This window comes from Eulemur rufifrons, chromosome 12 (genome assembly GCF_041146395.1).
Source record: "Eulemur rufifrons isolate Redbay chromosome 12, OSU_ERuf_1, whole genome shotgun sequence".
NCBI lineage: Eukaryota > Metazoa > Chordata > Mammalia > Primates > Lemuridae > Eulemur > Eulemur rufifrons.
In genome coordinates this window covers 16,869,072-16,896,331 of record NC_090994.1, presented here as the reverse complement: position 1 = coordinate 16,896,331, position 27,260 = coordinate 16,869,072, and the positions used below count along the sequence as shown (strand labels likewise).

Here is a 27,260-nt window from a genome sequence, read left to right as displayed (position 1 = left end):
TAGAAATAATATCTTTACTCAATAAATACTGAATGCCTGCTATGGGAGAGTGCTAGGACTCTGGGAAGACAACGTTGTCCAGAGAAAGCCCAATTGGTCCCCACTCCCCGTCCAGAGTGCTGAAGAAGCACTGCAGGACGCTCAAGTGAGGGCAAAGTTCCTCCAGAGAGCAGGATATGAAGCGAGAGCCAAGAGAGCTTGGTCTGGGGTCCGGAGTGGGAAAGGAGACGGAAAAGGGAAGAGGGAAAAAGGCACGACCCTTGGCCCCAGGGGCCGTTTCTCCGCCGAGCCACGCGGGGGCGCTGTTTTACTCCTCGCGTGCCGCGCCCGGCTGCGCCACCTGCTCGCCTCTTCCCGGCGGAAATGCCCGGGCGATGACGGAAGCCCCGAGAGAGGGGAGAGAAAGAGCTGGAGAGAAGAGGGACGAGAGCTGAGAGAGGCCGGCGGGAGGGAGGCGGCGGAGGCGGCGGGCAGTTAGCGTCCGGCGGGAGCTGCGCCGAAGCCCCGCGTCCCGCTCCGCCCAACCTCCCCGCACCCTTCACCGACTCCCGGGGCGCGCGGCCGGGCGGGGGTCTCCTCGAGGCCGCGCGCTCGGAGGCGCCCGCTGGGCTTGGGCGGGGCGCGGGGCTAGCGGCCGCGCTCCCCGACTCCCTCCTGTCCCGCTGGGAGCGGGCGGCGGCGGGAGAGGGGAGCGGCGCCCGGGGCGGGGGCGAGTGGGGGCGGGGAGGGGGGAGGGAGGCGGTGGGGCAAGGGAAGGGGATCGGCCGCCATGGACGACAAGGCGTTCACCAAGGACCTGGACCAGTGGGTCGAGCAGCTGAACGAATGTAAACAGCTTAACGAAAACCAAGTGCGGACGCTGTGCGAAAAGGTAAGAGCGAAAAGAGAACAAATGCGGAGCGTTGGGCGGGGTGGGGGCGGGCCGCGGCTCCCCTCCCCGGGTCTGTCCCCCGGGTACCCGGCGCAGCGGGTCGAGGGCCTGGCGGGCTGTGGCTGCGGCTCCGGCGTCCACCCGTGTGCGGGGCCGAGCCTCTCCACGACCCGGGGCGCTGAGCTGCCCTCGCCGGCCGCCTCCGGCTCCACCTCAGACCGCTGGTCTCGGGGTCCGGTGTAGCTGGGCGGAGGAACGGGGCCCCGGCACCCGCGCCCGAAGTTTGGTCCGGGTCGCCTGCAGTCTCCGGGGGAGTTCACGTCACTCTGCCTCTGCATGTGTGGACTAGCCACAGCGGCGCTAGACAGCCCGAAAATTGGTCCTAATGCAATCTTTTTGAAAATGCGCTGAAAATTAACCCGGATGACGTTGGTATTAATGAACTTGTTAATAAACGTAGAATCTTTCTCAGGTGAATGGGGCCCTTCCGAAATCACTGGCTCGGATTGCAGCAAGCATTTGTTTGTAGTGAGGTGGGCGTGATGGCAGACTGTGATGTTTAAAATAGAGGTTGACTTTGGTGGAAACAGATGGTGACCAGTCTTCATGTTGAGTGGCTCTTGGAAGGAAAGTGTTAATTTTCAAGAAATGACAGAGCAAGTCTGAAGTTTGGTAACAGTGCCTGATTGAAATGATAAATGGGAGTATGTGTTTTCGTGCAGGATAGCACTTTTCAGAAAGTTATTTTTTTTAGTATATGTAAAGTTCTTTTCCAAAGTATAATAAAACATGCAGATGACTAATTGTGTAAGTCATAATTGTATGGTCATAGCTTTCTGAATTGTGTATCCTTTGTTTTCTTAATTGTTTTGCTCGCTCCATCTTTTCTTTTCTTTTTTTTTTTTTTTTGAGACAGAGTCTCACTCTGTTGCCCAGGCTAGAGTGCCGTGGCGTCAGCCTAGCTCACAGCAACCTCAACCTCCTGAGCTCAAGGGATCCTCCTGTCTCAGCCTCCCGAGTAGCTGGGACTACAGGCATGCGCCACCATGTCCGGCTAATTTTTTCTATATATATTTTTAGCTGTCCATATAATTTCTTTCTATTTTTAGTAGAGATGGGGTCTCGCTCTTGCTCAGGCTGGTCTCGAACTCCTGAGCTCAAACGATCCGCCCACCTCGGCCTCCCAGAGTGCTAGGATTACAGGCGTGAGCCACCGCGCCCGGCCTCTGGCTCCATCTTAAAGTCTAGAGTCTCTCATCTTTTATAATATGGACTAAATAATTTTCATGTATTTTTATGTTAAAAAGTCCCATTTGAAGTCCGTGAAGGAGTAATGAGGTATTTTATGCCATAGTCTATAAAAATTTTCTCAATCATAATGTTTGGAAGTCATGGTGCCCCAGATGTGCCCTGGAGAAGGAACGATCTTGTCAGTCTTATGACTAGGACACTTTTAAAATTATGCAGCTTACTTAAGGATGGAGGAGTAACAGCCAGTGTTAAATTAAAATAGTATTTTTAACAAGTGTAATGTTGCGTGGGGCCTTTATGTATTAAATATCTGTTTGTTAACACAGGGGGATTTATTTCTGTAAATAGAACTGCCAAGCAAGTGGTATTTTTCTCTTTTTGAAATAAACTGTTTACTGATAGCTTCAATCCACATTCATTTTCCTTGTGATAACCTATAATTTCATGAGTCTTAAAATTTATGCTTTAAATATCTCTCAAGCTCTAGCATCAAGTGAAATGTGCAGTTTTGAAATAGCTGAGTCAGTTAACCTCACCATGAGCATTAGATACAGACTTGAAGTATGGACAGAGTGGTAGTTAAATCAGTTTTTCCTTTTGCCTTTCTACTAATTTTAAAATGCATTCCTGAAGAAGAATATTGTACCACTACTGTCCTTCGAAATAATCACACTTGAGTTTTATCAATCACTCAAGGAAGCTTTCTGTATTTGTCAGGAGAGATTATTTTTACTTCAGCTCCTAAATAATTTAGACTGACAATTCCTAGGTCTTTATTGGTATCTTTGTTTATATCTTGCACTTATATCTTACTCATTTTTTCTTAGAGTATTTGTACTTATCCACAAAACATGAATTTGCAAGTGAAATTCTTTTATCTTTATCCTCTACCCCTTTGAAGGCGTTTTCAATGCGATGGAGAACTGAGATAGTATTCCTTTTTCTCTCTACTGTTCTGGGCCATGCTTAGTTTTATAGCCAGCAAACTTAGGCATATCTTTGTGAGCTATGTATTTTTTACATTTTTTTTTTTTTTTTTTTTTGAGACAGAGTCTCACTCTGTTGCCCTGAGTAGAATGCCCTAGCGTCAGTCTAGCTCACAGCAACCTCAAACTCCTGGGCTCAAGTGATCCTCCTGCCTCAGGCTCCCGAGTAGCTGGGACTACAGGCATGTGCCACCATGCCGGGCTAATTTTTTTCTATATATTTTTAGTTGTCTAGATAGTTTGTTTCTATTTTTAGTAGAGATAGGGTCTCGCTCTTGCTCAGGCTGGTCTCAAACTCCTGAGCTCAAACAATCCGCCCGCCTCAGCCTCCCGGAGTGCTAGGATTACAGTCGTGAGCCACCACGCCCGGCCTATTTTTTGCATTCTAATCTTAGTCCCTAGTTGCATTTTACATCCCTACCCCTATCCTCCTTGTTTATGGCAAGGGTAGGGTTCAGCTTGTCTGGATTTAAATCCTGCTCCACACTTGCTAGTGCCCCTGACACAGGGATAATGTTTACGAATCTCCTGGGTTGATTGTGAGTAGTAAGATACTGCCCACGAAAAGTCCTTACGAGAAATAAATGCTCAGTGAATGTTAAATGAAAAAAGGCTAAGCTGGGTGTGGTGGCTCACACCTGTAATCTCAACAAGTTTGGGAGGCTGAGGTGGGAGGATTGCTTGAGGCTAGGAGTTTGAGTCCAGCCTGTGCAACATAATGAGACCTCTTTTCTACAAAAAAAAAAAATTAGCCAGGCCTGGCAGTCCCCAACTACTTAGGAGGCTCAGTGGGGAAGGTGGCTTGAGCCCGGGAGTTCCAGGCTGCAGTTAGCTGTGATTGCACCACTACACTCCAGCCTGGGCACAGAGCAAGACCCCATCTCTGAAAAGGAGGGCAAAAAAAAAAGGGTAAAATTTTTATCTTGTATTAAATGTCACCCTATTTTCTTTTGGGAAGAAATGCAAAAAAAATAGATGTGTTGATATGACTTCTCTGAGATATTATATAGTGGCTATAGAACCCTGAAAAATAGCAGTCCCTGTGATATGAAGCACAAAATCAAACCTAATTACATAAATCATCGTTTTAAAAAGCTCCTTTGGGCTGGAATTTTGTTTAATTTTTTAAATAACATGATTTTTTTATTCTATTGGATATAATACTCTATAGAAAGTTACATTACATGAAGATGGTTTTTCCCTTAAAATTAAATTTCTATTTTAATTCAGATTGCCTAAAAACTGAAGGAGTCAGCTGAAATCAAGACCAAAGTAGTACTAGTAAAGGCCTATTTTGAGGTATTGGCAAAAATAAAATCCATCCTAGTGCCAGCGGGTGAATGACTGCAGAAAATAAGTGTATGAATGATACGATCTGTCTGGCTTCTGAGGTTAATTTCTGCCTAGTGAAAAGTTGTTTAAATAAAATAGTAAGGCATGTATTCTGAGAAGAGTAGCTCTTAACACTAACTTAAATTAGCAATCTAGCTTTTGAAGCTAATTGTGAATTTGACTCGTTATGTGTGCAGAGAAATTGCTTCTGTGATTCATTCCTGCATCAGCAGTAAGCTCAGTTATTTTAAGATAGTATGCCTATCCTAGAATGGAAGGGGCTTAATGGAAAAGGAAAAAAAAAGATAGCGTGCCTAGAGAGCTAGTCTGGTGCTGCTCAGGACACTATGTGACCAGAACTATATTTAACTCTTGTCTCGGAAAGAGTAAAAATTTTAAGCTCTTTGACCTAATTAATTGTATTTCGTAACTGAAGAATCTCGGTGATGATACTTTAGGTGCAGAGGGAAATTTAGCCAATTTGTATGCTGGCAGATCTTTATTCTGATGATTATAATAAAGTGCCTATGGAGAAAAATTTTGAGGCATGTGTAGGAGTATAAATATGTAAATTTTATATTCAGCTGATGGAAATGTTTCTGGGTCCTGGTGTTAGCCTTGAAAGAAGCAGGAGTATCTTCAGGATATTACTTCATTCTTGATATGACATAGCATGCTTAAATTCCTGTATGCCCAAAACCATCTTAATGAAGATCAGATCATGGTAAAAATGAGTGATTTTGTGAGCTGAGAAAAATCTTTTACGTTATTCTCTCTGATAGATTGCAGCTGGGGGGAAAAAATAGTGGCCTTAAAGCCAAAAAGCCTATAGTAACCCTAACTGGTGCTTTCAGTTTCCCTTGGTAAGGATTAGTGCCAGCCTTGGAGGTCCGCTGATAATAGTCTGAAATGCAGTGATGTGGAAAATAGCTCCTTTCTTTCTTACTATAACAAAGAATGACATGATTCCAGTGGAACATAAGGTCAAGACCCAGTTCTACTGACTGAACAAACAGTTGTTTTCCATGTTTATCTAAGCCACCTTCTCTTAGTGGACAGGTAAGAAACTAAACTCAACTAGACAGCCATGAACTATTGCTGTTGCCTAGAAAATAGACTTTGTTAAATCGTCATTTCTTAACTTTATATGCGTGTAAAGTCATATACCTAGATTGATAAAATGAAGATGTATACATTATGTGATTTCACTGAATAGAGTTATTTGCAGCTTATGCCTTTTGTTCTAATTTAATAATCTTGCAGAAGTTTTTCCTTCACAGTCTTTTCTTCAGGACAAGTGCTATGAAGGACTTCATGAATGAAGTCCTTTGGTGAAAGGAAACCAAAATGCCAGAAATTGACAATAAAATTAATGCCCAGTTTATTTTCCTAAATTCTGACTATTTTCTGAATTTAGTTTTTTCTAAGAAGAAAGGTATTAAAAGCACAGACATAATGTAATATGTATGAGTCTACGTTAGATTAAATAGCAATTTTTACTTGTTTTAAACTGATTTTCTTCTAAGTTGTCCTTCAAGTAAATGTAGTGAAATGTAAACCTAATCTAGGTTGTTTAAAGTAACTTGCATGAAGACATCTTTTCTTCCTTCCATGCTATCTCTTTATAAATGACCAAATGTTATCTGATACTTGTATACGCTACCTTCCAAGTCTGAATTTCTTTAATAATCCTATTAACCCTCAAAAGGAGATGTGTACATTGCGGACTCAATTTCCTTTCTAGGGAATAGGAGAGCTGAAGCTTAGACTTGGTTTGCTGTTTTGTCCTTCCTAATTTAGTACATGTCATTCCTTGTAAACTACCCTTTGAGATACTTTTGTGTTGAAAAGAATTTTTAAAAATCCTGAGGTGCAACATGAGATTACTGACTTGTACTATAGAAGCGCTATGCTGTATTACAGCAAAAATGTACAAAAACTCTGTTGGAGATCTGTTAAATGACTATGTTATACAAAGGTAATTTTATTTTGAGGATGTGTGGGGAAAATGAAATTAAGTGTCCCCGCCTGTTCATTCTTAAGAGAAACTTTATTTGAACTTTTTAGCATAGAATTGGATTTTTTTCAGTGTGCAAAATATAATGTGTAGGCTATAGTTTAATTTTGCTCTCATTCCCATTTTGTAGAGAGGAAAATAATTATGAAGTTTCATCTTCCTTTGAAAGATTTCCACGTGGTATTTATGTCCTAGATAAGGAGCACTCACAATTGGTTCAGTGCGGTCTTGCCTTGGCTTCGATGGCAAAAGAGGTACTTGTTCCTATGGGAAATGAGGAAGAAAAGAGAGGAGTGGTGGAAGAAATGCTGCTGCTATATATTTAACCCATACGTTCAACAAACTTTAGTTGTGCCCTTCTGGGCCAGGCCCTGTTCAAGGTGCTGGAGGTTCAGCTGTGAACAGAAGAGGGGACATGATCAACAGATGTGATAGAGTGCCAGGCAGTGAGTGACTCTTGCTGGGAAGAAAAAGCAGAGGATAGGGGAGAGCGATGGGCTTAAGCTGAGAGGCTCTTTTAATAGGGTAGTCAGAGAAAACCTTCATAGTATAATTTCTTTTTGTAATCAAAAAGAATTCTGCAAGAGTTAGAGTTAGTTCCCAACACTGTCCTCACCTCTGGCACCAACTTTAAGAGTTGAGTCACCTGTGAATTAGAGGGAACACTCCCCAAGACTGCCCTCACTGCTGACACTAACTGCAAGGTCAGTGGGTTCTCAAAATCATTCTTAGGTATTATACTTCACAGGAAGGACTCACAGAACTCACTAAAAGCTGTCATACTTGTGATTCTGTTTTATTACAGGGAAAGAATACAATTCAGAGTCAGCCAAGGGCAGAGTCCAGGAGGTGCTGAGTCTTTGCTTTCCTGTCCTCCAGTGGCTGAACTGTTACCCGCTCACCCAAAGCCCCCATCATAAATCACGTTGTTGACTGTCCACAGGTCAAAGCCTCCAGACAAACACTCTTTATCAGGCAGGACATCTCAAGGGCGAAGGCCAGACCTCTCTTTGAGTGAGGTTAATTCCTCACTATATAGATTTTTATTCCATAACAAATTCTAAGTGACAAGAACTTTAATAAAAATAAATGACAAATAATATCAAAATACATGAAGAAAACATGGGTAGATTCATCAGACTTACAGAGTGTATACAATATGGGTTTTTTTTTCCTAATTGAGTTGATTTTTTTGTTTTAATTTTGTATTATCTTTTTTTTTTTTTTTTTTTTTTTTTTTTTTGAGACAGAGTCTCACTCTGTTGCCCAGGCTAGAGTGAGTGCCGTGGCGTCAGCCTAGCTCACAGCAACCTCAAACTCCTGAGCTCAAGGGATACTCCTGTCTCAGCCTCCCGAGTAGCTGGGACTACAGGCATGCACCACCATGCCTGGCTAATTTTTTCTATATATATTTTTAGCTGTCCATATAATTTCTTTCTATTTTTAGTAGAGATGGGGTCTCGCTCTTGCTCAGGCTGGTCTCGAACTCCTGAGCTCAAACCATCCGCCCACCTCGGCCTCCCAGAGTGCTAGGATTACAGGCGTGAGCCACCGCGCCCGGCTGTATTGTCTTGATTCTATAAATTCTTTGAAAATTGAAAGCTATTCATTTTTAGTGTTTAAAATATTCTTTCCTAGTTTTTGTGTGTGTGTGTGTAATTTTTACTACCCAAGTTTTAACATTTTTATGTAGTCAGCTTGTCTCTTTTCCTTAAGCTTTAAGTGTGCAAAAGAGTCACTTGGGAAGGAAACTAAAAATTCAGGTTCTTTTTATGTCTTGGGTATATCCAAGAAGCTGCATTTTTAAAGAGCATCACAGATATTCTGATGTAGAAATTCCAGATTGCAGTTTGAGAAATGCTACTTTATGATGTACAATAAGATTCTGATAAATTTACCCATGTTTTATTTCATTAGTTAGGGGTTTTTTAATGTTAAAGTAGTATTTCATTGTTAAGAAACTTACCAAGAGTAACTTAAACAGTGCTTGCCTTCTCATCATATGATGTATGAGGTAGAGAATGCATTTCTATGCATTGGTGAATTACTATGCTCTTAACTTGGATCCGGTTCCAGCATTTTCTTTGTGCTTTCAGTGTCATGAAATATCTCTGAGAATTCCATGAGCAAGATTTTTGCCAGCGTCACTTCCTGTGGGATATCTTGATGCTTTCATCACACCGCTTTCCTCATTCCTCATTTATGTCGCTGTCTGCTTTTTCACTTATTTATGTTACAAAGTTTATTTATTTATGTTGCTAAGTACCTGGCTGCCTATCTAGTTCAGATGCAGCGGTGTCAGCATTCCCACAGTCAGCTATTCTAGCTATTCTGTGCACTTCTGATTTGAATTTCATTTCCAGCATTGGCACTTTTCATTTCTTTGCTGCAGTGTCATTGTTGGCCAAATCCTTCCTTTGACTTTCCATTTTTGTAAAATGTCACGTGGAGGCAACATAGCTACACATTTTGCTGTTTGTATATGAACTTAATAACGGATGTGCAGTAACCAGTACAGACTTTGAAAGACGTGTCATGATTGAGCATTGATCATGATGCACACCTATTTATGTAATAATTTATAAACCAGCGGCAGAATTTTTACTCTATGTCATTACTCAGTTACTGTGGTAACTAAAATTTAAACCATGTTGGTGGGGGCCTAGAGCTATTTAATTAACTGTGGTAACTGAAATTCATGCATATGGGAACTATACAAAGTGAGAACTGTTGATATTAAAGAGAAATGATTGAGTAGAATTCAAATCCACTAAATAATTTTGTTGTAACTTCATTGGGCTGCAACAGTATTTCACGTATGGTTTTGGTGGAGGGTTTTTTTCTTTTTTTTTTTTTTTTTTTTTTTTTTTGAGGTAGTAATTCACCTACTACAAAAGTCACCTTAAAAAAAAAAAACGTATAATTGAGTAGTTTTCAGTATATTCAATAGAGTTTTGCAACTCTGACCACTAATTCCAGACCATTTTCATCACTCCAAAAAAGAAGCCCCGTGCCCATTAGCAGTCACTCCCCATGCTTTTCTTCCCCTCAGCTCTGACAACCGCTAATCTACTTTCTGTGCCTGTGGATTTCCCTGTTCTGGATATTTCATAAACGTGGAATCATGCAGTGTGTGGTTTTGTGTTTGGCTTCTTTCATTTAGCATATTTCCAAGATTCTTCCATGTTTTAGCATGTGTCAGTGCTTCATTCCTTTTTATGACTGAATAAAATTGTTTTTGTAATTAACTTATTACTATCTGGATGATTTTTTTTTTTTGGTTGAGGCAGTCTTGTTCTGTTGCCCAGGCTGGAGTACAGTGATGTCATCATAGCTCTCACTTCAGCCTCACACTTGAACTCCTGGGCTCAAGCACTCCTCCAGCTAGCTGTTAGCCTCCCGAGAAGCTGGGACTACAGGCATGTACCGTCACACCCAACCAATTTTTCTTTTTTTTTTTTTTGTAGAGACAGCCTTGCTGTGTTGCCCAGGCTAGTCTCAAACTCTTGGCCTCAAGTGATCCTCCTGCCTTGGCAGCCTCCCAAAGTACTGGGATTACAGGTGTGAGCCATTGCACCCAGCCTGGAATTTGTTTTGAAGTTTAAAAAGTCATTTTTTTCAGGCTGAGCCTGATGGCTCATGCCTATGATCCTAGCATTTTGGGAGGCCAAGGCGAGAGGACTGCTCCAGGCCAGGAGTTTGAGACCAGCCTGGGCAATAATGGCAAGACCCTGTCTCTACGAAAAAAAAAAAAAAAATAGAAAAATCAGCTGGGTGTGGTGGCATGTCCCTGTAGTCCCAGCTATTGTGAGACTAAGGGGGGAGGATCACTTGAGCACAGGAATTGAAGGCTGCAGTGAGCTATGATGATGCCACTGCTCTCTAGCGCCGGAAACAGAGCAAGACCTTGTCTCAAAAAAAAAGGGAAAAAAGTTATTTATTTATTTTTTTTCAAATTGAAGAAGTAATAATAGAATTGTTTTTTAAAAATTTCAACCATCTCAGAAATGTAGGAAAGAAAGCACATGCTCTCCACCTTTGGCACCCACCTTGCCTATCCACACTGCCCTCCCACCTCAAAGACAACCATTGTTGCATCTCTGTATATAATCTTCTGGGCCTTATTCTTCTCCATATGCAAAAAACAGGTGGGGGCGATATTTGTGATATATTGTATTATTTTTATTAAAGTGGAACCATAGGTATAACATTCTAAAACTTTTCTTACCTAGCAGTGTATCTTGAAATATGTACATTCACATACCTCGTTTTTTTAATTTTGACAAAGTATATGATTTATCCTTATTTGTATTTCCAAAGTTTGGCATTGCTTCCCATACAGGGGTTCAGATCAAAATCCTGAAAGACACAGTCTCAAATGCCATCATCCTGAATATTGAAATCCCTGAAGATCAGAATCCCTAACATCTGAAATCCTGAAAATCATAGTCACAGGTAGTTTGCATCATGTTAGGCCAATGCTTATGAACTACCTCCATTCAAATGCCTATAATCTATCCCTATAATACATTTTTTTCATGTGTTGAATTTTCTTTTTTTTTCTTTTCTTAGTTTTTTTTTTCACTATTTTAAATTGTCGCATTTTTACAATACACTACACCATGTATTTCATCTTTACATCATTTCTAATACTGGAGGTATAAATTGTGCAGAAACTTTTATAGAGTTCTAACTCATTTTATGCATTTTTTGCAAATTTGACGCCATGAAAGTGCTTTAACACAACATTGACTTTGTAAGCATTGTCCATGTATGTAAAAATGCTGAAACTTCCTCAGTAAATGTAGAGATGTCCTTTGTGTACATCTGCATTTGTGAAAGATAAATTTCTTGAGATCTCAGCTCTATAGGCGTCTGCATATGCGGTGGTGACCTGTCGCAGTTTTTCATCACTCTCATGAAAAAACGTAAGTTGTTCATCAGGGTATTCCAGAGGACCGTGGTTACAAAGCTGGACGCACAACACCGCTACCAACCATAGTGATACATGTTTATACGTTTCCCTTTTTGGACTATTTCTTTATGAATATAGTTCATCTCCTATTATACCTGTGCAGCTCTCTTTAATATACCTGAGTGTTAATGCTTGCAAAAATATGCATGTTATTATTGCTTATTTTATTGTACAAAGTGGCCTGTGTTGTGTTTCTGTTGTATTTTTATGTTTCTCAATTCCCTTTTTAAAAATGTAAATGAATATCTTCTAAAGACTTTTTTATTTTGTCTGGAATTATATTTTTGGACCTTTGATCTTTTAGCATTTTGATTTTCAGGACTTTAGACTTTGGGGATTTTAATCTTTCAGGATTTCAGTATTCGGGATTATGGCATTCAGGATTGTGTCTTTTGGGCACACAGACACTTGGCTGTTAAACTGAAAGGAGGGGTTAATTTCCTTGTATTAGGAGATAAAGGGTCAGTTGTCACTTATGGAAGAACCTTATGACTGTAGGAGGCAGGCACCCTGCTTGTATTAACATAATTCTGTGGGACTTTTTAACTTCAGTTAATCTCATCTGTTTCAGAGATAAATCTATTCTATGGCTTTCTTTAGATGAATTTGCCTAGAGAGTAAAAGATAACCTATAATGTCTTAAAGAAGATCTATTTTTGTGTAAATAGAGGGAAAGAAAAATTTGGATACTGACTCTGTCCAAAACTAATATAGTAGCTTTTTGTTAACATGGCTATTCTGCATTCCTGAAACATGGGTGAAAGGGAAAAGAAAGTATTTTGTTCTTCCTGTTACATGTGAATGTCATTCCCTAACCTTCATTTTCTCAATTCTCTTCCTAAGATCGACTTGATTTTATAACAAGAAAGAATATTTCTTAAATGGTTGAGAAGGGAAGCAAGATTGAATGGACAGGCATACGGCAATGCATGCGGCGACAACAGCTTGATGCCTGCCAAATGGCATTTACTATCACTGCTATATACTTTACAGGTTTAAACTTGGTCTTATCTGTGTCCCAGATATAATAAAACTTCAGGTGCAAAGTCACATTAAAAATCACTCCTGAGAATAACATATAGAATCATAAGATATGCAAAAAAGAGTTAACAGAGCAGTACTGGAACTGCTATCTGTAGAAAGATCTTCTTGCAAGGTTCCCCTTGCCTGGTGTCTGGAAACGTAGATTTGGGGACGGGTCCTACCATTCCCTGTTAAGAATGGCTCACTGTGCCTAAACTGTTTATGCAAGCGATATAATTTATATTGAACATATGCTTTCTTTCTGAGAGTCTGGAATTTTCATATGTGCTAGGCAGAGGATACCGTATGTGACCAGCCCTCAATTACAAATCTTGGGCATTAAGTCTTTATTGTTTAACATGCTCCCCTGATAGACACCACTTCAAATGTATGTGTGACTCCATTGGGAGAGGACTCTTGGAAGCTTGCATCCGGTTTCCTCAGGACTTTGCCCATGTGCCTTTTCCTTTGCCAGTTTTGCTTTGTATTCTTTCATTGTAATAAATCACAGCCGTGGGTATGACTGTACGCTGAGCTCTGTGAATCTTCCTGTTGAATCACTGAACCTGGAGGTGGTCTTGGGGACCCTCAGCACACAAGAGTTTTTACATTAGAAATTATCAATGTCAAAACAGGCATAGTAGCACATGCCTGTAGTCCCAGCTACTTGGGAGTCTGAGGAAGGAGGATTGCTTGCTGCCAGGAGTTTGAGCGCAACCTGGGCAACATATCAAGACCCCATCTATTAGAGAGAGAGAGAGAGAGAAAGAAAATAAATATCAGGTGAACTGTACACCTCTGGCAGTCTAACATATTCTTTCCCTGAATGATAGCCGAAGTAATCTTCTTATAAGAATCTAAATGAAGAGTGTTAGTTATAAATCAAGTGTTTATTAATAGAAACATTAGGGAATTTGTATAGTGGAGGTAAAATAGTCTGGGGAGATGGGAAGTAGCTCACACTGGCCTGACAGTACTCTCTTCATTATTTTATAGATAAAAGCTAAGGAAGTATTGTAAAGTACACACATTTTTTCCCATATTATATATTTTTTTCTTAATTTTTTACTTTTTTTAGCAGCAGGGTCTTGTTATGTTGCCCAGGCTGTCCTCGAACTCCTGGGTTCAAGCAATCCTCCCACCTCAGCCTCCCTAGAAGCTGGGACTACAGGCATGGGCCACCACACCCAGCTCTGTATCACATATCTTAACCCATCTGCATAGTTTTGTAGAACCTGTGCTGGATTAAGATAACTATGTACCCTTAAAAGAACAATTGAGTTGGATAATGACATTTTGGTACTTTTTATTGCTGTATCTGAAAGTAAGAGGGTAAATGATAGTAGTCATAAATGAAGCAGACTTCCTTTTTACAGTTGAAACTCTCAGCTGAGCGTTTTTTTTTTTTTTAATGAACAATATTAGAAGCTGAATTATGGAATAAACTTTATTTCTGGTGAAATTATTGTTTCATTTCTCATCTTAGACATTTCTGAGCCATTTTTTAGACCCTGTAGGAGGTGCTTTATAATCTCTAAAGTTCCCTTCAGTTCTAATTGGAATTACATCTTCTAATGACTCCACCTTCGTTCTAGTCACATCCCAGTGATTGGCTGGGGCAGGGGAGAGCATGTGTCTCAGCAGGCCAGTGAGCTGTAAAAGGAGTGGCTGAGGCCGGGCGCAGTGGCTCACGCCTGTAATCCTAGCACTCTGGGAGGCTGAGGCGGGTGGATGGTTCAAGGTCAGGAGTTAGAGACCAGCCTGAGCAAGAGCGAGACCCCGTCTCTACTAAAAAAAATAGAAAGAAATTATCTGGCCAACTAAAATATATATATAGAAAAAATTAGCCGGGCATGGTGGCGCATGCCTATAGTCCCAGCTATGTGGGCGGCTGAGGCAGAAGGATCGCTTGAGCCCAGGAGTTTGAGGTTGCTGTGAGCTAGGCTGACGCCATGGCACTCACTCTAGCCCGGGCAACAAAGCGAGACTCTGTTTCTTTTTTTTTTTTTTTTTTTGAAACAGAGTCTCACTCTGTTGCCCAGGCTAGAGTGAGTGCCGTGGCGTCAGCCTAGCTCACAGCAACCTCAAACTCCTGAGCTCAAGCGATCCTCCTGTCTCAGCCTCCCGAGTAGCTGGGACTACAGGCATGCACCACCATGCCCGGCTAATTTTTTTCTATATATATATTTTTAGCTGTCCATATAATTTCTTTCTATTTTTAGTAGAGGTGGGGTCTCGCTCTTGCTCAGGCTGGTCTCGAACTCCTGAGCTCAAACGATCCGCCCACCTCGGCCTCCCAGAGTGCTAGGATTACAGGCGTGAGCCACCGCGCCCGGCCGAGACTCTGTTTCAAAAAAAGAGTACACTCACATACATGTGCATCCGTCACAATTTTAGAACATTTTCATTACCCCCAAGAGTAACCTTGAACCCGCCCAGTCCCTCTAGTCCTCCCGTCCTCTCCCAAACTCTAAGCAACCACCAATCTTATACTTTGTGCCTCTGGAGATTTGCCTATTCTGGACATTTTGTGTAAATGGAATTGTACATTATGTGATCATTTGTGACTGGCTTCTTAGCATAATGTTTTCAAAATTGTAGCTTGTATCAATACTTCATTTCTTTATTGCTGAATAATATTCCATTGTATGCATATGCTGTATTTTATCCATTCATCAGTTAGTGAACATTGGGGTGGTTTACACTTTTTAGCTATTACAAACAATGCCTCCATGAACATGTGTAAACAAGTTTTCATTTCTCTTCAGTATATTCTTAGAAGTGTAATTGCTGGATCATATGGTAACTCCGTGTTTAACTTTCTCAGGAGCTGCCAGGCTGTTTTGCACAGCAGCTGTACCATTTTATGTGCCATCAGCAGCGTATGAGGGTTCCAGTTTCTCCACTTCCTTGCAAACACTTGTTATCTGTCTTTTTTAGTATAGCCATTCTAGTAAACTGGTATCTCATTGTGGGTTTTGTTTATGCTTTTACGAGGCACAGAAGTATTTTTTCTTCAGATCTTCTTTTAATAGATAAGTGATACTTTTAAATTTGTAATTAGAATCATTTTTTTAATTGTTGATTTCATTTTCTAACAGGCTAAAGAAATTTTAACAAAAGAATCCAATGTGCAAGAGGTCCGCTGTCCTGTTACTGTCTGTGGAGATGTACACGGTCAATTTCACGATCTTATGGAACTCTTTAGAATTGGTGGAAAATCTCCAGATACAAACTATTTATTCATGGGCGACTACGTAGACAGAGGTTATTATTCAGTGGAGACTGTGACTCTTCTTGTAGCATTAAAGGTATGATTAATGAAATTCAGTTTTCTTTTTTTCAAGCTTTAAGCCAGGCTCAAGGCAAGAATGTCAGTATTGCATATCATCTGTTATGTTTTATGGTCCATTCAGTTTATAATCCCTTAAAATAGCAGTTGGTTTTACATCTTTTAAAAAAGAGAGGTGAAAATGATACATAAACTTCTGCCTACTTCTGTTAAATGTATCATTCTCTTGGGTAGTCCGTAGTTGAAGTCTCGGGATCATATTTGACTTAGTCACCTATCATTCATATTGGGTCATAAATAAGTCGTCTTTTTCTTTTTTCTTTTTTTTTGAAATAGGATCTTACTCTGTCCCCCAGGCTAGACTGGAGTGCAGTGACATCATTGTAGTTCACTGCAACCTTAAACTTTGGGGCTCAACCAGTCTTCCTGCCTCAGCTACCCAAGTAGCTGGGACTATAGGCACATGCCACCATGCCCGGCTTTTTTTTTTTTTTTTTTGTACAGACCGTGTCTCGCTACATTGCTCAGGCTGGTCTCGAACTCTTGGCCTGAAAAAGTGCTGGTATCACAGACGTGAGCCACCATCCTCCCACCTCGGCCTCAAACAGTGCTGGGATTACAGGCATGAGCCACTGTTCTCAGCCAACAAGTCTGTTTTAATTCTTGCCTTGAAAAGTATGTCATTCCTGTGTTTTTCTGTTTTTACTATCACCACACAATTTATCACTTTACACTTTGATTGAGTTTTTTTTCCCAGTTTCATTGTCTGCAGTAAAACACTTTGATTGTTGCAATAGCTTGGTAACTAATGTGCTTCTGCCTCCAAGATCTGATTGTTCCAAACTCACCTGGTTTATGCTGCCAGATGAAATCTCTTTTATTGAACACTTGTATCGTGTTCATTCTCTGCTCTCAAACTCTTCAGTGATTGCATGTCGCCTACAGAATCAAACTCAAACTCCTTGACTGGCCCTCTTTAGTCTTAATTTGCCTGCCAGTAGTTGGTAGCATAAACTCTACATCAAATCAAAGAGTCCCCTTATTATTCAATGCTCTAGACTATCTCCATTTGTCTCCTTATCTGATTTCCCATGAGATTACTCCGTCCCTGATTTCTTACCTGTTCTGCCAAGACTCAGCTCATCTCACTTCTGTGTAGCTTTCAACCATGTTAGCCGTATTCCTTCTGCTCTATGTTACCATGATGAAACTTAGCCTCCCACGCCATATTTATGCTACAAGGTGGCTCATTTATTGCCTTGTCTTATTTATTTTATGTGTCTCTTAGTACGATTAGTCCCTAAACAGCAGAAGCCAAAAATTATATAGTCATGTGTTCCTTCACAACAGGAGTATGTTCTGAGAAATGTGTTGTTAGGCAATTTCATCACTGTGTACATCACAGAGTGCACTTGCACAACCTAGATGGTGTAGCCGACTGCACACCTAGGCTGTACGGTACAGCCAGTTGCTCTGATCACCTTCATATATGCAGTTCGTTGTTCACCAAAATGTCATTATGTGGTACATGACTGTACTTGTGTGGGCCTGGCACCTGACTTTACAGCACTGAACTTAATGTTGGTGCTTAGTAAACATGTATGAATTGAAGTAGGTATGTGCAGCTTTTTTGCTTAATTTACAGACTCTGATACTTTTTCGTATTTCTTATCAGACATGTTCCTAACAAAGTAGTATGCTTACATTTTTCTTTTAGCATAGAAAGGAAACTATTAATATATTTGAAATCTTGCCCAGATTTGGCAAGTGCCTGTTTGTTTATTTTTATTGGCAAATCCAGTCTTCCTGTGGGAAATAAAAGTTGAGAAGGGGAGAAGTTAGTCTGTAAAGGAGTTTGTTTCAAACCACTGATCTTACTACATTCACCAGTAAGAAGTCATAATGTTCTGTAAAAATTTAGAAGACCAGTGATAGTTTGATGATGATGAAGATACTAGAAACAAAGAATCAGATACAAGGTTTTTAGAGTAATATCGGTATCAGTTAAAGATTCAAATGTTAATCCGTAAAACCTGATTATGAGTGAGAAAGATTTTTACTCTGAAAAAGAATTAACATGCCATTTACTAGTGGCCAAAAGGGCCATTTAAAGAAGTGGGTCAGAGGTAATGTGCTTAACACGATGCTAGTAACAATGTGTTTATACCCTGGGTTTCTTTTTCTTTTCTTCCAGGTGCGTTATCCAGAACGCATTACAATATTGAGAGGAAATCACGAAAGCCGACAAATTACCCAAGTGTATGGCTTTTATGATGAATGTCTGCGAAAGTATGGGAATGCCAATGTTTGGAAATATTTTACAGATCTATTTGATTATCTTCCACTTACAGCTTTAGTAGATGGACAGGTGTGTATATGTGTGCTTGTGTCTTGCCAGGGGAGGGAGGTGGTAAACAAAAGAAAAGATTTACTATTGGTATATTAGGGTCTAGATTTACATGACATGTATTTGTGCATCTCTTTGGCCTTTTCTGCCTTTTCCCCTTATAGTTAAAACTGTAGAGCAGAGAATTAGATAAATTTCATGAACATTTATTTAAATAAAGCATAACTGTAAATACAAAGGGGCTTATATATCACAATAACAGGTATAGCTTTATTCCAATAAATTTGAAAAGCTGAGTGAAATTTATCATAGCAAAATGCTAATTATTAAAATTCTTTTGCAGAAATTAGTTCAGTATAAATAGAATACTACACTTAGAAGAAATTGGAAAAGTAACCAGGTCTAAATAGTTCTATAGTCTAATTCTACCAGACCTTTAAGGAACTTAAAATTTCTGTGTTCTAGAACTTGGAAAAAGGTGGAGAACTTCAAAACTCACACCGTACACCTAATATAACCCAATACCAAACCAGACATGGCAAGCACAGAAAAATAAAATCAGACCAAAATCATTTGGGGAAAAAATCCTGTATCTGTTTATGACTTAGAATTGTTATTAAGAGATGAAGTATAGTAACATTAATTGGATAAAGAAACACTGACTGCACTTACCAGTAAAACATTAGAAACCTTCTCTTCAAAATCTGGAGAAAAATGCTTAACTAAAACTTGTATTATTCTCTTTGATTCAGAATCCCCACAGAATGGACCTAAAAATAGGTACTTGGCAAAAAACACTTGTATTACTCAGTTTTGTTTTAGAAGTCCTAGACAGGCCTGGCTAAGTGACTCACGCCTGTAATCCTAGCACTCTGGGAGGCCGAGGCGGGAGGATCGCTCGAGGTCAGGAGTTTGAGACCAGCCTGAGCAAGAGCGAGACCCCGTCTCTACTAAAAATAGAAAGAAATGATTTGGACAGCTAAAAATATATATAGAAAAAATTAGCTGGGCATGGTGGTGCATGCCTGTAGTCCCAGCTACTCGGGGGCTGAGGCAGTAGGATCACTTGAGCCCAGGAGTTTGAGGTTGCTGTGAGCTGGGCTGACGCCATGGCACTCTAGCCCAGGCAACAGAGCAAGACTCTGTCTCAAAAAAAAAGTCCTAGACAATGCACTGAGCAATAAAAAGAATTAAAAGATATAAACATTGAGAAGAAAAAACATAGCTGTGTGATGGTGCACACCTGTAGTCCCAACTACTTGGAAGGCTGGGGTAGGAGAATCACTTGAGCCCAGGACTTCAAGGCTGCAGTGAGCTGTGATGGCACCACTGCACCACTCCAGCCTAAGTGACAGAGCAAGACTCCGTCTCTTTTTTAAGGAAAAAACAAAAATATTTTTGTAAGTAGGCATGATTATGTACTCAAAATCTGAGCAAACTGAAAAATTATTATAACCAACAATAGGAATCAGTGGGTGTTTGCTATAAGAGAAACAAAAAATTTTATGCACCAGTGATGAGGTACACATATGTAGTCCCAGCTACTCAGGAGGTTGAAGTGGGAGAATGTCTTGGGCCCATGAGTTTGAGGCTATGGTATACTATGATCAGCACCTAGGAATAGCCACTACTCTCCAGCCTGGGCAGTATAGCAAGACCATCTCTAAAAAAAAAAAAAAAAAAGAACAAAGAAAAAAAGAAAATGTAGTGGTAGGTCATAAGGATGGGGATCCCATTCACCAGAGAAAGGGGAGAAACACTATATAAAATACCTAGCATTATGAAGGAAAAAATAAAAGAAACAGATCTAAATGTTAGCATTTTCTCTGATGATGTGATCTTTTTGTTTTCCACTATATTGTAGACATTTTCCAGTGAATATTATTAAATTTTATTTTGAAAAGAAAAGGACTGACGTTTATAACCATTATTTAGTTTTCATTAACTTTTAGCAATTAGTAAAACAAATACATTTTCTTTTTAAATTCACAAATAGATATTCTGCCTCCATGGTGGCCTCTCTCCATCCATAGACACACTGGATCATATAAGAGCCCTGGATCGTTTACAAGAAGTTCCACATGAGGTAAACTTGAGTTTAAAAAAAAAAGAACACGAACTATAACCACATTATGAGTAAGATAAAAATTATTTAAATGTGACTGGTAATAATTTGTAACATGTGCTTGATTTTCTTGTCCAGGGCCCAATGTGTGATCTGTTATGGTCAGATCCAGATGATCGTGGTGGATGGGGTATCTCACCACGTGGTGCTGGCTACACCTTTGGACAGGACATTTCTGAAACATTTAACCATGCCAATGGTCTCACACTGGTTTCTCGTGCTCACCAGCTTGTAATGGAGGTATGTACTTTTCTTGTAGGGTGATCTTTATTTCAGGTTAGTATATATTTCTGTAATCAGGCTTCATGACTTACAATACAAAAAACATACTTCCCCATTATCTAGATGGTAGAGAGAAAGGCTTGCTGATCTTAGCAAGTAGGGAAAGGACTGTCTTCCCCTCTCCCTCCACTTACTTCTGAGCCAGTTGAATATCAGTTACAGACAAATGCTCCCTTACCCCCAAATTTCCATGTATATTTTGTAAAATTAAGGACATTCTCTTTTATAACCACAGTGTAGTTATCACAGTCAGGAAATTCACATTGATATAATACTGTTACTTAATCTAAAACACTTTATTCAAATTTTGCGAATTATTTCACTAATCTTTGATAGCACAATTTTGATTTTGTGTACACTGTACAAAATCTAATGCAGGATCAGGTTGCATTCACTCTTCTTTGATATGGAAATAATTCCTCAGATTTTCCTTGTTTTCCATGATCTTGACATTTTAGAAGAGTATAAGCATTTTATTTTGTAGAACTATATCCATCGGTTGGGGTTTAACTGATGTTTCCTTACGATTTTAGACTCAGGATATGCATTTTGAGCAGGCATGCCATCCAGTGATGTTGTATCCTCCTCAGTGCATCACATCAAGGGGTGGGAAATCTGACTGTCTCACGACTGCTGGTGTTAACTTTGATCACTTAGTGAAGGTGGTGTCTGCCAGATTTCTCCACTATAATGTTATTTTTTTATAACTACTAAGGGAACATAAGTAGAAGATAATTTCTCCAGACCAGTGGGGAGTAGCTTCAAAATGTTAGGGAAAACTTCACCAGCCCAGTGGAGGCAAGGAGAGGAGTGGGAGTACAATAAATAAAGAATTCCAATTCATACTATAAAAATAAATCTGTAGCAAGAATCATAAGAAATGAAAGTGGACTAAAATTTTTACTTGCCTGAAAGACTGCAGCTCTCAGATAAATAATCAAAATTCAGCTATTATTTTGGACATATCTAAAACATAGTGATACCACAAATTAGAGGTAAGGGATGGAAAATGATATATTGGTATATCCAGTAGATAATTATCCAAAATACAGCTAATGTGAATCAGAATAGGCTCTAAGATAAAAGGTATCATTAGAAATACAAAGAGGGCATTACTGAAGAAAACTGGTCCAGTTCTCTGGGAAGAAAGTATTCTAAATTTGTATTTACCTAATAATAGCTTCAAAAGATTAATATATAAAGCAAAAACTGGCACAGTTTATGAGGGAAAATTGAGAAATTTATTATGACTGTGGGAGAAATTTCAGTACACATCCTAGCCAAGATCTCAAGCATAGAGTAAGGAAAACAGCACAATTACTGAACTCCATGTAATGGAACCGTGCGTGCAAGAGTTATATAGTAGTCTGCAGGTACACAAACTTAAAGAGACCTTATAAGATAGTATAGATGACTACATTGCCACAGCGAATACTTGTAATTTTGTAATTTGGTAGTTTAGTTTTTCTTCTCTATATCAATATAATAATTTTATAATGAAATGTTGAATTTTTTTTTTTTAATACTGCAGGGATACAATTGGTGTCATGATCGGAATGTGGTTACCATTTTCAGTGCACCCAATTACTGTTATCGTTGTGGGAACCAGGCTGCTATCATGGAGTTAGATGACACTTTAAAATATTCCTTGTAAGTAACTTTATTTATTTATTTATTTTTTATTTTCGAGACAGAGTCTCGCTCTGTTGCCCCGGCTAGAGTGCCGTGGCATCAGCCTAGCTCACAGCAACTTCAAACTCCTGGGCTCAAGCGATCCTCCTGCCTCAGCCTCCCGAGTAGCTGGGACTACAGGCATGGGCCACCATGCCCGGCTAATTTTTTTCTTTATTTTTTTTTAGTTGTCTGGCTAATTTCTTTCTGTTTTTTCGTAGAGACAGGGTCTTGCTCTTGCTCAGGCTGGTTTTGAACTCATGACCTTGAGAGATCCTCCCGCCTCAGGCTCCCTGAGTGCTAAGATTACAGGCGTGAGCCACCGTGCCCGGCCCTTAAATTTTAGTTATATATAATCACTTTCAGAAGGAAGAAATTTAAATGTAGATATTAAAAAACAGAGGTAGATATCTGCTTCTGGAATGGTGAGATAAGGAGTGTGGCAAATCCTCTCCCTAACAAAACAACATTAACTGGAGAAAATTATTTTTAAAAATATATTTTCCGTTTTTAAAAACTGTGCTAAGGGCATACAGCAAATGGTGAAACACTCAAGAAAATCTATTACAAGTAGTAATCGGTGTCCTCTGTAGCATTTAAGCTATGACTTGGTCCCTCCTCTCTTCCTCCTCCTCTCCTCCTTCTCTTGCACAAGCTACTCCAGGTGCTTTACTCTGACTGGGTTTGGTCAAAAAGATGGGGGCTTCCCAGCCCTTCCCCAGCTCCCAGTCTTAGGGCTGTTGTTTCACTCCCAGAGATCAGGCACCACATACCTCACCTCCCCTAGTCCTGGGTTACAGAAGCTCTTTCCCTGGTGGACACAGTCAAGCAGGCTGAGGCCCCCTTCGCTGTCCCTCTCCTAGGGTGGAAGCTCAACTCCAGGCGAGAGTGGCAGGCTGACACCGCTGGGTGCCCCGAGTGCTCTTTCCCCACTGCCTGCTCAGAACACAGGGTGTCACCGAGCCCGCAACAGTGGCACAGAAGTTCTACTTAGAGGAGAGGCAGGTCACAGAGAAGTTCCTCAGCTCTTACCTCAGGGGACTTACCTTACTTAGAACAGAAGGTAGAGAATTCCAAGCCTGAGTACTTCACCAAAAACAGTGGATATCACAGTGGAGACCAATTAAGAGGGCTCTGATAGCTCCCATGATACTGGTGGCAACAAGCAAAAGAGCAGAGCAACAAGGAGCTTAATAGATAACACCAGGGAAAGAAGTAGCCAAGAAAAGTGCTCCTGGGACCACCTTCAACACGGGGGACAAGAAGGCTGTGCACATCTACTCGCTGTACCCCACTGAGCAATGAGCAGGATGTGGGGTATTCCTAATAACATCCCCAAGCCACGCCCAGATTGTACCAAATTGAATAGTGTCCTCCCAAAAATTCGTGTCCACTCAGAATGGGATGTTTTTGGAAATAGGGTCCTTGTAGATGTAATTATTCAAGATGAAGTCATTGAATTAGAGGAAGACCTAATCCAGTCTGGCTGGTGTTTCTGTGAGAGGAAAAGAAACATAAACACAGGAGAGAACACCACGAGAACACGGAGTGGAGTGCTGCATCTACAAACCAAGGATTGCCAAAGCCACCGGGAGCTAGAGGGGCAAGGAAGGATTTTTCTCTAGAGCCTTCAGAGGGAGGATGGCGCTGCCAACCCTTGATTTCAGCCTGCTAGCCTCGCGAACTCTGAGAGAATAAATTCCTGCTGTATGAGCCATCCAATTTGTGGTAATTTGTCACAGCAGCTCTAGGAAACTGAATAGATTCATCAAGAAAGGGTGTAACCCTGTAACCCTCTCTGGTCTGAGAGGCTTTAAATACAAGCTCTGATCAAACATTGGCTGAACCGTAAATTACTCTGATCCAGGAACAACTCCTGGTAAACCGCACTTAAGAATAAAATCACACTCATCTCTGACGATCTGGTAGACTCTGCATGCCCATTACACCTTCTCAGGACTGATTGGAAAAGGAAAATCCAAGCCATAGTCCCTGGCTGAATGGTAAGCCAAAACGTAAACTCCTTCAGCTTTGATAGCAACCTCCAAGCCACTTAACATTTCCAGTGGTCGTTAGAGTGAGCTTTAAAATCTAGGGCCACGGGGCTTAAGTTACAACCTTCGATCAGTAAGTGGCTTATGTCCACCCAGAAGTGACCTCTCAGTAACCAGGCTGAAAGATTAAAACAAGTAAAAAAAAAAAAAAAAAAATCTGAGCATAGCCACAGAGACTGAAATAGACTTCACAGAGTTAGTTCAGCCAAGTTACTAAACAAAAATAATAAACTACAAAGTAAACAACAAGAGCAATCCCCAAGGAGATTAACATCCAGAGTTACTACAATATATTATCTATAACGTCCAGTTTTCCAACGACAAATTCTAAGACACGAAAAGGAACAAGAAAGTGTGACCTATACACAAGGGGAAAAGTAGGCAATAGAGGAAATTATTTAAAAAAAAAATTATTTCTGTTGGATAGAACAACTAGGCAAAAGATCAAGGAAATAGAAGGCTTGAGCAACACTGTAACTGTATAGCTAACATCTGTAAAACAATACCCAACAGCAGCAGAACACACATTCTTCTCAAATGAACATGGGACAGAGACAGTTTGCTCGACTTTAAAACAAGCCTCAGTAAATTTAAGAAGATGAAATCATACAAAATATGTTCTCTAGACACAACAGAATAAAACCAGAAGTCAGTAACAGAAGGAAAACTGGAAAATATGTGGAAATTAACACACACTTAAATAACCAGTGGGTCAAAAAAGAAAACATGAGGGAAACTGGAAAATACTTTAAGATAAATGAAAACAAAAACACGGTGTACCAAAATGTATAGGATACAGTGAAAGCACTGTGTAGAATGGAAATAAATGAAATAAAGAGGAGAAAAACAATACAGAAAAACCAGTGAAAATAAAGGTTGGTTCTTTGAAAGATCAACAAAATTGAAAAGTATTAACTGGAGTAAAAGAGTAAAGATTCACATTGCCAAAATCACTCCAGATCTTATGAAATAAAAAGATCATAAGGAAATACAATAAATAACTATGTGGCATCAAATTAAATAACTGGACAAATTCCTAGAAAAATGAAAACTATTGAAACCGATTCAAGAAGAAATAAAAGATCTGAACAGACCTTTAGCAAGTGAGGAAATTGAATCAGTAATTTTAAAACTTCCCACAAAGAAAAGCCTGGGCCCAGCTGGCTTCACCAGTGAATTCCACAAAACATATAAAAAGGAATTAACACCAGTCCTTCACAAACACTTCCAAAGAACGGGAGAGGAGGGATCACGTCCCTGCTCATTCTGTGAGACCTACATTATTACCCTGATGCCAAGACTAGACAAGGATAACAAAACACAGGACCAGCCGGGCGCAGTGGCTCACGCCTGTAATCCTAGCGCTCTGGGGGGCCGAGGCGGGCGGATTGTTTGAGCTCAGGAGTTTGAGACCAGCCTGAGCAAGAGCGAGACCCCATCTCTACTAAAAATAGAAAGAAATTATATGGACAGCTAAAAATATATAGAGAAAAATTAGCTGGGCATGGTGGTGCATGCCTGTAGTCCCAGCTACTCGGGAGGCTGAGGCAGGAGGATAGCTTGAGGTCAGGAGCTTGAGGTTGCTGTGAGCTAGGCTGACGCCACGGCACTCTGGCCCAGGCAACAGAGTGAGACTCTTGTCTCAAAAAAAAAAAAAAAAGAAGAAGAAAACACAGACCAATAACCTTTATGAATATAGACACAAAAAGCTTCAGCAAAATACATACCAGCAAACGAATCCAGCATATAAAAAGGATTATACACCATGACCTAGTAGGATTTGTCCCAGGTACGCAAAGTTGGTTCAACACATGCAAATCAATGTAATAAACTATTTTAGTATTAAATATTAGTTTTACTAATAGGCAGAAAGAGCATTTGACAGAACCCAGCAGCTTTTCGGAATAAAACATTCAACAAGTTAGTCATAGAGGAAGCTTCCTCAGTGTGATAGAGGGTAGTTACGAAAAATCCACAGCTAACATCATACTTACTGATGAAAGTCTGAATCCTTCCTTGCTAAAATCGGGAACAAGAGAAGTATGTCCATTCTTACCACTTCCATTCAACTGATAATAGTGTTAAAAATATTTTACGCCAGGCACCAGACCAGATATTTTGTCTGCTTAAATTTTCACCATAGCTCTGTGGAGTGGTAGAGAATGGGTGGGAAAACCTGCAGTGATGTGCCCAGGGTCATTCCAGCCGTAAGTGACAAAGTACTGGTGGGAAACCAGGACTCCTGTTCCTACTACAATGTCTTGTTCTTTATTTGTTTGCTTGCAAAGTCAAATCCTTTAACTCTGTGGTTCCTTTTTTGCCATTTGTAGCCTTCAGTTTGACCCAGCGCCTCGTCGTGGAGAGCCTCACGTTACACGGCGCACCCCAGACTACTTCCTGTAAATTCCTCTTGGGGAAACCCGCCTTTGTATGTGGAAGTATATACCTGGCTTTTTAAAATATATATATTTAAAAACAAACAAAAAAAGCAACAGTAATCTATGTGTTTCTGTAACAAACCGGGATCTGTCTTGACATTAAACCACATCATGGACCAAAATGTGCCACACTGATGATGAGCATTGAGCACTATTCGAGACTGAAGTTGAGTACGCTATGTTCTAGATCGGTCAGTCTAACAGTTTGCCTGCTGTATTTGTAGTAACCATTTTCCTCTGGACTGTTCAAGCAAAAAAGGTAACTAACTGCTTCATCTCCTTTTGCACTTACTTGGAAATTTTAGTTATATAGTGTTTAGCATGGATTAATAGAGTTGGAGTTTTATTTTTAAGAAAAATTCACAAGCTAACTTCCACTAATCCATTACCCTTTATTTTATTGAAATGTATAATTAACTTAACTGAAGACAAGATTCTTTCGGGGAGTATGTTGTCATAACATTCAAAGAGATTTCCCTTCATTTAAACTAAATTACTGTTTTATGTTGATCTGCAGATTTCTGTATATTTGTCATGACAGTGCTTGCATCCTATTTGGTGTACTAAGCAAATAAACTTTCCATTTTAAACAAAAA

General features: G+C 40.1%; 2 protein-coding genes across 2 annotated transcripts in view; both read left to right on the top strand.

The window, feature by feature from the left end:
- TEX15 (testis expressed 15, meiosis and synapsis associated) overlaps positions 1 to 478 on the top strand; it is a 60,178-nt gene extending 59,700 nt beyond the window's left edge. The window contains exon 10 of the mRNA XM_069485043.1: positions 116 to 478. Coding sequence (XP_069341144.1) covers positions 116 to 478 — 363 coding nt within the window. The remainder of the gene's footprint in view (positions 1 to 115) is intronic.
- On the top strand, positions 411 to 27,260 carry PPP2CB (protein phosphatase 2 catalytic subunit beta). The gene is made up of 7 exons (XM_069485234.1): positions 411 to 871; positions 15,557 to 15,766; positions 17,942 to 18,115; positions 20,091 to 20,180; positions 20,298 to 20,459; positions 22,033 to 22,151; positions 26,557 to 27,260. Exons 1-7 carry the CDS (start codon positions 770 to 772, stop codon positions 26,627 to 26,629), a joined length of 930 nt encoding a protein of 309 aa, XP_069341335.1. The 5' UTR covers positions 411 to 769; the 3' UTR covers positions 26,630 to 27,260.